The sequence below is a fragment of the Aythya fuligula genome, chromosome 1, assembly GCF_009819795.1.
Source record: "Aythya fuligula isolate bAytFul2 chromosome 1, bAytFul2.pri, whole genome shotgun sequence".
Lineage (NCBI taxonomy): Eukaryota > Metazoa > Chordata > Aves > Anseriformes > Anatidae > Aythya > Aythya fuligula.
In genome coordinates, this window is record NC_045559.1 from 2,383,981 (window position 1) to 2,394,423 (window position 10,443).

The window sequence follows — 10,443 nt, forward strand, 5'->3', positions numbered from 1 at the left end:
AAATACTCTCACTGAAAAGGAGACTGGTTTTGCCCCTAGGAAGCTCAGAGTCCCTAAATCTGGCATCAGAGGCAAGTGAATTCATTATCCTCTTGCAGTAGAGAGCTCTTTAGCTTGAGTAGACATAAAAATATATCCCTTCATTAATAAAATCGTTTGTATTTATAAAACACCAATCTCCATGTTTCAAAGCATTTTATAGGCTAAAACAGACTCGGTATTGCTGACCTAAACAGCATTTCTTCCTGAAAAACACAGTCAGCTCTGCTACAATCAAGTAAAATACAGCAATGCTTGAAGTAACCCCTCTGGTTTGGTTTGTTTGCAGCAGAAGAATGCAAAGTTTTGCTGTTTTTCACACACAGCTTCCTTCCAGGGGCCTTCCACACAGCCACGAGGAGAACTCAGCAGCCTTCTCAATAGGGAAACGCAAGGGTAAAGCTCCCAGGGCTGGCAGGAGAATCCCTGCAAAGTGTTTGGGAACAAAGCTATCAAGGAAAGAAAACTTTGCTGCATTTCAAACTAACAGCAGGCTGTTAAAATCCCTAACATCTTGCTGGAGATGAATAAAGAAAGAGAAAGGTTAAAATTTGTTTGCAACGGCATTTTACGAACACAACAAAAAACGTCACCTGTTTCACTTCCAGGCTCGCGTGGTCTGGCCCAGCATGACACCTCAAACACTACACCCAAAGCAAGCTCTAATTAAATTTCGGAGGTTTAATTATCACGCTGGCCTACCGAACAACTTTAATTTCATGAAGTCGATAACCTCAAGGTTGCACCCAAACGCTGGACGTAACCTACCTCAGCTCTCGGTGCCCGTGAGCCAAAGATTATTAGACAAAGATGGTTTCTTTTTTGGTGAACACAGTCATATAAGCTCATTCTCATATCATAAACGAAATTAGAAGTTAAGATTTATTAAAATCAAGACCTAGATGTAAAGACAGCCCTTAAAACTCTTCAGTTTCTATTGGGAATTACAGAAAACACGCCAAAAAAAGTAAGACTAGAGGAAATGCTGCAACGGTGCATTTACATTATTCATTCTTCCAGTACTCACAAATAACCCTAATTTACAGAAAATACAGCAATCTATCAACAGCTCACCACATTTGTCTCTCCAGATCATTCAAACTTGAGGTTGACCAAGAATTAATGAGCACACCACACTTTAAATCCACACTATGTACATTTACAACGTGCAAGTGCAGAGTAAGAGCTCAGGATCCAGGTAGGAAGCCTGAATTGTGGCAGTTTTCACAACGATTCAGGTATTTGTTATGCAAGCATTCCTTGGGAACTCATAAACAAGTGCACCCAGGAGAGTTTGTAGGCCTAAATATAAATTTTAATAACCTCATACTTGGCTATTCAGCACTTGTTATATCAAAAGTAAGAAGTTATCAAAGCACACTGCTACAATTGTCTCACGTTTACGCCGTGTCACATCAGCATACACAGCAACCTGCAGGAAAGCTGGCCTTGCGTGTACACACAGCTCCAGCCTAAACAAATCTGTTTTCCTAACTGGTTTTCTTACAAAACTAACGAGCTGGAGACAGGCCTGGCCGTGCCAGGCATCTCCTTTCATTCATTTTTCAGCGCGATGCTTTGTTACCTATTACCACGCGCTTCCAAGGCTGCGGCGGTGACCCCGGGAAGGCAAAGCAGTCGTGTGAACCTCCCGCTTTTCTCCCTTGCCACCTACCTCAAGTTCTGCAAGATCTGAAAGAGCGGTTTTCAGAAATAATGAAAAGGAAGGGGATTTTGTCCTAAACACTACGGCTCACACAATACTTTTAAATTAGATCGTGAAATGTGCTAGGTACGGAATTATTACCACTCTAACTTCTCCAAAGTAGTAGAAAAACCACAGTTTCTAGCAGTTTCTGGTGGAGAAGTGAAGTTTGAAAGTTCACTCAATGCATAGTAACAGAGCACTATGACTGCTTACGCCCAATTTGAAGCGTGTAAGATGTGCATTTAAAAGCTTCAGGGGGAAATCAGCCGCCAACTCACTGGCTGTAAGCAGCCCAAAAATGATTTGTAAGCAGCTGAAAAAGGCACAGAGGGAAACTAACACACTGCCAGGTCCGTGCTTGGATCCAAGTATATCACAGAGCCATCCTCCAGCATAGAAAAGGAATAAGGGCAGACTGAAATCAATTCCCAAAACAGGACAAGACACGACTGATTTCTTTGCGTCCCCTGCAAGGCAGTGAGACTTGTTGGGGTGGTGCTTTTTCCACTATCACATCCTAAAACAGGACAGCATCTCCACAAAGGACTTCCTAGTCCTTTCACTTCTCCAGCCAGCCTTATTCCACCCAGTGCTGCTGCGTGACTGTGGACAAGGGTCAACTACAGACTCCAGAGCAGTAGGGAAGCAGTGCCCTGGCCCTCCCAGTAGGACACAAAGTTGGGGCTTGCTGTAGCCTTGCTCCTGTGACCCCAGGATGCTGGAGACAGCAAGGTGGAAATGGGAGACGAATGACAGCACGGTCTGGGTTGGAAAGGATGTGAAGTCATTCAGCTCCAATCCCTTGCCATAGGGGTTGGAACTTTCCATAAAATGAGGGTGCCCAAAGCTCCATCCAGCCTGGCCTTGGGCACTGCCAGGGATGGGGCAGCCACAGCTCCTCGGGGCAGCCTGGGACAGGGCCTCACCGCCCTCAGATGTAAGAATTTCTCCCTTTTAGCTAATCTAAAAGGGAGTATGTTAGATTACAGCCATTCCCCTGTCCTATCACCACACCCCCTGACACCCAGTCCCTCCCCAGCCCTCCTGCAGCCCCCTCAGGCCCTGGCAGCCCGCTGGGAGCTCTCCCCGGAGCCTTCACCAGGTTGAACACCCCCATCTCCCTCAGCCTGGCCCTACACCAGAGGGGCTCCATCCCCTCAGCACCCCCGCGGCCTCCTCTGGCCTCTCTCTGCCACATCCCTGTCCTGCTGCTGGGGCCCAGAGCTGAACGCAGGCCCCAGGTGGGGTCTCAGGAGCAGAAGGGGACCGTCCCCTCCCTCAGCAGCGGCCCCGGGAGCCGTACGGGCGGGCTGGGCCGGGCCGCCCCTACCTGATGACGGAGATGAGCAGCCCCGAGGGGTCCTTGCTCCTGCTCATCGCGCTCCGGTAGCGCCCCGCCGACTCGCCTGCCGCCATCTTGCTCCCCCCTCAAAGCAGCGCGCAACCATCCCCGCTAGCGCGGCGCAGCCAATGAGAGGAGAGGGGGGCGGGAGGATGAGGGGATGCGGCCCAATAGAAAGCGCGGAAGGGGATTCAAGGTGCTGTGCGCCGTGCGGGGAGGGCCGCGGAGTGTTCTGGGAGTTGTAGTTTTTGTGGGCGTGGAGCCGGCCTGGTTCGCCCTCAGGTGAATCACAGAATCAGCTAGGATGGAAGCGACCTCCAAAATCATCGAGTCCCAATCTGACCTAACACTAACCAGTCCTCCACTAAACCATATCCCTAAGCTCTATATCTAAACATCTTTTAAAGACCTCCAGGGATGGTGACTCAACCACCTCCTTGGGCAGCCCACCCCAATGCCTAACAACCCTTTCGGTAAAGAAGTTCTTCCTAACATCCAACCTAAGCCTCCCCTGGTGCAACTTTAGTCCATTCTCCCTCGTCCTGTTACCAGGAACATGGGAGAACAGACCAACCCCCACCTCGCTACAGCCTCCTTTAATGTACTTATAAAGAGCAATAAGGTCACCCCTGAGCCTCCTCTTCTCCAGGCTGAACAAGCCCAGCTCCCTCAGCCGCTCCTCATAAGACTTGTTCTCCAGACCCCTCACCAGCTTCCTTGCCCTTCTCTGGACTCACTCGAGCACCTCCATGTCCTTCTTGTAGTGAGGGGGTGACATGGAGGGGGCAGGCCAGTGACTTGCTGACCTCGTCCTCCGCGCCTCGTCCCCCTTGTTCTCATTAAAACTTCCATTTCCCCCCTAATTCCCTTCTGAATGCAACAATTCTCCTCTTTTTAATGGTTATTTTTGTCGAAACAGCTCTGAAGGCTTGCAAAATAAAAAGACACTGCTCGGAAATTGCCCCAAACTGCAGGCAGGCAGCACCTGCAGCAGCACAGGGTCTTTTAAACAAGGTTAAAATCCATTAACCAGTCAGGAGATTATCAAAACGGTTGACAGATGTATCCACAAAAAGCACAAAACCCAAAAGTCTTTTATTTTTCCTGAAAATTACATAAAATGGGGTTGTAAAGGGCCACGTCTGCCCTCATCCCCCTGACAGAAGCCCGGTAGTGCTCCCAAACCCCTGACATGGTGGTATGAGGTGGCCTTGGCCTCAGTCATATCCACTGTGAGCCAAATGAGGTGGCTACACTCCTACGTAGGAATGAAAATGAAAAAAATGTGTTGGCTGCTGAGAGTACAGTGTCCTACTTTGGCCACAATGACCCCATGCAGCAATACAGGCTTGGGGCAGGGTGGCTGGAAAGCTGTGCCAAGGAAAAAGATCTGGGGGTGCTGGTCGATGCTTGCTTTATTATGAGCCAGAAGTGAGCCCAGGTGGCCAAGAAGGCCAACGGCATCCTGGCTTGTATCAGGAATGGTGTGGCCAGCAGGGCCAGGGAAGTGATCATCCCCCTGTACTCTGCTCTGGTGAGGCTGCACCTCGAGTGCTGGGTTCAGCTTTGGGCCCCTCACTAAAAGGACATGGAGGTGCTCGAGTGAGTCCAGAGAAGCTGGTGAAGGGCCTGGGACACAAATCCTGTGAGAAGCGGCTGAGGGAGCTGGGGGTGTTTGGTCTGGAGAAGAGGAGGCTCAGGGCAGACCTCATTGCTCTCTTCAGCTCCCTGAAAGGAAGGAGTGAGAAGCTGGGGGTCAGCCTCTTCTTACAGATAACTAGTAATAGGACTAGAGGGAATGGCCTCAAGCTGTGCCAGGGAAGGTTCATGTTGGAAATGAGGAGACATTTCTGCTCAGAAAGAGCAGTCAGGCACTGGGACAAGTTCCCAAGGAAGGTGGTGTTGTCACCACCCCTGGTGGTGTTCAAGGAAAGGTTGAACTTGGAATTTAGGGACATGGATTAATGGGTGACATTGGTGGTCAGGGGATAGTTGGACCAGATGATCTTGGAGGTCTTTTCCAACCCTAATGGTTTTAGGGTTCTATGAACCAGCTCACACTACAAATACTGGCTGTGCATTAGAGCCTCATACAGGCTGATGACACCCTCATGGGGTTACCAAAGCATCATGTAAGTTAATTTAAGTCACAGTGCTTTTTAAAAATGGCTTTACCCTGTTTTTTCCAGGCAGGCAGTGAGGTGTGGTGAGCTGAAATAGCCCAGGCAATCTTGCATTTGGTACTGATGGGAAGCCTGCTGTGAAAGGAAACCAGACCAATGTTGCCTTCTGCATTTTCACCCCTTCATGCAGCTGGAGCTGACAAACCAGTGTCAGTTCACAAAACAGCAGGGAATTGACACAACTTTGACATTTACTGAAGTTTTCAGGTCTTCAGCATTTACTGAAGGCCAGCTTCCTCGTCGGGTCTGCTTCTTTCACTATCCATAAGCTCCCTGTCTTGCCACAGTAACATCCCTCTTTAAAAACAGCAAGGTGTACGCTTCTGTGTTCAGGAGTTAGAAATAAAAAAAAAAAAAAAAAGGTTGTTTTTTTGTATGTGATGTCAAAAAAAGTTATCTTACAACTGCTGCCTGCCTTTCTCCGTTTGGAAATGAAGGCTAAAGATACCTCCCCAGTGAAGTGCTTTGAGAGCCCGTGTTAAAAACACCACTCAGGACCTGGGTTATCATTACAGGGGCAGGAATTTCTTAGCAAATGCAGTAGCAGTTATCCAGGTACTAATAGTCACTAAGTGTTTTCTGAACCAGGCTCACTCCATCATGTCAAAGACGTTACTCCTGGTTGCTATTCTGGAGCTGTTTCTTCAGCCCAAAGCTGCACATTAATTATTTTAATTGCAGGAAAAATGCTGAAGTCTGCAGGTAAGTTGACGGTATCCATTTATGCAAACTGGATTTGAAATATAAGGTAATTGGAAGCACAGTATTCCTCGGGCTTATTTGCAAGGGGCTATTCTTCCACAGTAGCTATTGTGGAAGAATCTTTATCTTATCAATGGTTGTATCTATTTTAATTAGCAAAATGGCAGAATAAGTTCAAGCACAGGCACTTTAATTCTGAAATAAAAGGTACTTTATTCCTGAATAACCGGTGTGTTTTCAGAGCAGAAAAATTACTCCAAAGTAAAGTGATTTTTATCTCAAGATAGGTAGCGCACGTGACGTGTGTTCCTTTATAGCAGTTCTGCTCCATTTCCCCTGTGCAGACAGGCTCTTAGCTCTGCAATTTGCAATCCAGCTACGCCAAAAAGCTTATCTTTGTTGATTTTCTGGGGAGGTTTGCTAATGCCTTTGCTCGAGGATGGTGATCTGAATGGCGTGAGTTTTATGAGCTGGCTGGAGGGAGTTTTTTCACAAACTGCCGACTTGCCAATATTGTTTTTTTGTTAATTGGCAATTTGTATTGACTGCTCTGTACCGGCACGTCCTGGAGATTGCAGTGGGGATGAAATCAATGTGTCCTGCCTTTTCATTCCTGACAGCTACAATAATCACCTCATTTAGGAGGAACTTCATCAGGACAAACAACGACAAAGATCCCCCAGAACTGTAACCTTACTGACTTTCAGCCCTCATCTCTAATTGCCAAACCACAGCCTTGTTCCTTTTATAAGCTATTCACTACTGACTGAAACAGAGGCATGGGTGCAAATTTATGTTTTCTTTAAACAAAAGGAAAAAAAAAAAAAGACACAATAGACCTGATGCAGCACATGAACACCAAGATCTCTCTTCATTAATAATATATGATACAATGAGGATGAAGGGTTACAAGAACAGCATTTTCTCTATACACAGTTTGTGAGAAAGATCTCAACCTGAAAAGCAATGGATTGGAGGTAGGGGGACAGAAATGTACGTTTTCTTTTCACGTTTTTTTCACAGAGCATTTTACTACTATGAGGTATATCTGGTAAAATGAGTGATTCCTTGAGTCCTCAAATAAAATAAAGCCCAAAGTGGCCAAAACGTTTTCTAGATGATAAACTAATCAGTGTCATAATGCAGAGGGGTTCAGGAAAGAATTCCCCTGAACCAAAATGAACTGGGAAGCACAGATGGCTTCACTCCTCCTCCCTATCCTCCCATTGTAAGGAATAAAAATGAAAAGGCTAGGTGCGGAGGCGAGCACACACTCTGTTGTTTCTCATCCACTGGGCCAGTCACCCATGGGACCACCGCAGTGGCAGAGAGCTATGCCAAAAGGAAACCTAAATAGGCAAAGACAGACAAAGTCTTTTGCAAATATGGTTTATTTCCATCAGATAGCCATTAAAATCTCCACTGGCAAAAGAACTCTTCTACACACAACACGTATGTCACTTTAGGGGATGGCTTTACCCCTTTCCCAAGACAGCTTTACCTGCAATCTTTTTCATAATTTATCCACCGGTATTTTCTAGGAGTCACTTATGAATTCCTAAGTCTAACAGATTTACCAGTGCTCAGCATCGTTGTATACACAGGCTCCTCATCCACAGGTTTAACATTTTAAAAAATACCAAATTTTACATCATTATTTCATTTCAAACATTACTAGAAATGTCAGAGAAGGGTTCAGCTCACACCGATATCTTACAGGTGTAATTTCCTTGTCTGTAATGCGTTTATATTAGTTATAATGAAATTACCTTTGACTTGCATCAGTGTAAATGGGAGCAGAGTGAAGGCCAGAGTTTCCATCTAAGTCTGTAGGAGCAATTGTACTTTTATAAAGCAAGCATAATTCAGTTGGCATACATCAGTCAGTTTAATAAAATATATTTCCTCTTCTTGCAGAGTTTGTCACCCGGACACCAGCTGCATTACACTGAAATTGGTCCATGGTCAAAGAATTAGGCCCCAGACCCCCACTCCTTGCAAGATATTTAATTCTATTTTTTCTTCTGAAGCTTTAGCAGTCTTTACAAATCTGCGTGAGTAAGAACTGAAAAAAAAAAAAAAAAAAAAAAGTGTGCTGAAACAACAGGATTTGGCTCTACAGTTAGTCATTTGTCTGAATGACCTTGTTATTCCTATTTACCACTATGTAAGTCTGAGCTAAAGGTGTTTCGGGTTATTTTATTTATTTTTTTTTTATATGACAACAATCTGTATCTCATCCCAGCACGTAGCTGCCATCAATCCCTTCTGTCTTGGCTTGTGAATAAGAAGTAAGCAACCCATGGGGCAGGAGAAGTCATCGCCTGGCTTAATGCTGGGAATCAAGGCAGAGATATGATTCAAATGCCTCCTTATTGTTTTTTTTTGCCTCCTGACATTTCCCAATTTGCACTGTGTACTGCTGCTGCGGGAAAAAATAGTAACTAAGATTAAGCTAAGTGGAAAAGTACTGCTGCTTTTCCAGTGTCAAAGCCACAGAACCTGTGGCAATGCAGTCCTTGGAAGAAATCAGAGCAGAAGTGTGAGGTATTTCTCTTCATATGCAGGTAACACACTGTGAAAGAAGAAGATGAGCTGTTCTCGTTCTGTAAACTTAAAAAACAGATTATTGGGGTTTATGTTTTCCTCTTTATTTGATTTATCTTCACTAAGGGAATGCTGGTTTTGCAATTGTACAGTCTGTAATCATACAGAGAGACAAGACTGAAGCAGACAATTTGACAGTTTGCTCATGCAGTTGGTGCCTTGTTTCAGTTTCAGACCTGACCAGAATGAGGTGGGGACAGAAACCCTGTAACTGAATACGGAATAATCTTTTTTTGTTATTAATTTTGTGGCTTGCTTTGTTAATTGATATCATTCCCTGAGAAACAATACATTGCAAGGTGGTAAACCAGCTTTCTTACCTAGTTATGCCTTAACACAGTTAAAAGTTACAAATTCCTATGAAACTTGAGCCCCATCATGTGCATTCACCTTCCAAGAGCTTGAATATGCTCCATGGCCTTCTCAGCAAAGCCCATTTATACTTTTCCACGATAACTTTATTCAAATAGACAATTTTCTGGCAGTGACAATAAATGTAGAATGAATTCAGGTTTTCCACCATTACTGGGTACTGTAGGTGCCCCAAATCTTGGCTTAGGAAGCCTAGACATGACTTACCTGGTGGTGCCTTCCCTCTTACTGCTCAGACAATCCTCCCATTTGATGTCTGGCATCCCGTGGTCCTCAGCTATCTTCCAGATTAGAAATCTTCAGCCTCCCTCTCTTTATACTGTGAATGACAGCAAGCTGCGTAATGCTTGGTTGAAACTCAAATCTTTAAGCCTCATCTTCATTTGGAACTATGGAAAACTTGAGTGTGTAAAAAATATGAAAAGCAACATGTCCTGACTCTGTCATTCTTAATTTTGCCTTTTTCCCCCATCTTTTCTTTAGAGAGTTCTTAAAGCCTACCCATGAGCTCCTTATTTTGACCCAGCTCTGTAAGTTCACCACGTCTGTCTGACCATCAGTCTCCACATAATGACTTTTGGATCTGTTGTGTGTCAACCCTTGCCTCAGGTTATAAATGAGCTGTTAAGTTTCTACAGTTTTGGAGAAAATATGTGCCCAGACAGAAATGAAAGTCCCTGCCTACACTGAGGTGGAACGACATGCTTAGCTGCTGTTCTCCAGCAAATTCACGTGGGATGGAGAGGTAACAAATCCCTCAACCCAAGAAAAAAAAACTTAGATCAGCTCTCCACCTTATTAAACTGTAGCCAGACAAGCATACAAACCCATTGGAGATAAGATTTCATAAATTCCACTGCTCACAGAAGTATTTCATCCTACTGAATGCAGCTTTGGATATTTTCTGCTTTGTGTAACTAGCAGCTGCAGGCAAGAGAAACAACAAAAATTTGAACTGAAGTAAGTAAAACTCCCAGTACCAGCAACGCACTTGTATTTTCAAGAAAAGCAGCAGTGGTATCAATCCTTCCAAAATGAGACATCAGACATCCAATTTCGAGGCTTCCCTTGCAGAAAATGGGGCATAACTTTCAGCAGCTGAACAGTCCTTTTGGCCTCAAATTTAATTTACTATGAAGTGATATAAGAGAAGGATAATATGACAGTTGTTGTACTTCTATAGCACTTTTGACAAAGTAAATATATCACTGGCAAACATCATAATCCCCGTTTTACAGAAGAAGCTCTGACCCAGTGGTACTAAAATCAAGCAAACAACAAAAAGCCCCATTTACCTTACAGTCTTAAAGTTTTGCTGCCAAGGAGAAGAAGGAATCAGAATGATCTAGACTCAGTCTGCAGCACAACACGGTTGAAGGGTGGCCAAGTTGAAGGACATTTCAGGGAGTTGGTGCCACTGTAAGGGCTTTAAACAGTGCTGTGCATGGCCAAAATCTGAGTGTGCCCAGTGTTTGACCTTATCCTGAGAC

At 44.9% G+C, this 10,443-nt stretch overlaps 1 protein-coding gene across 1 annotated transcript in view; it reads right to left on the minus strand.

The window, feature by feature from the left end:
* Positions 1 to 3,169, minus strand: part of EXOC4 (exocyst complex component 4) — a 368,415-nt gene extending 365,246 nt beyond the window's left edge. Inside the window, exon 1 of the mRNA XM_032185122.1 lies at positions 3,078 to 3,169. Coding sequence (XP_032041013.1) covers positions 3,078 to 3,163 — 86 coding nt within the window. The 5' untranslated portion in view covers positions 3,164 to 3,169. The remainder of the gene's footprint in view (positions 1 to 3,077) is intronic.
* Between the last annotated feature and the right edge of the window lie 7,274 nt (positions 3,170 to 10,443).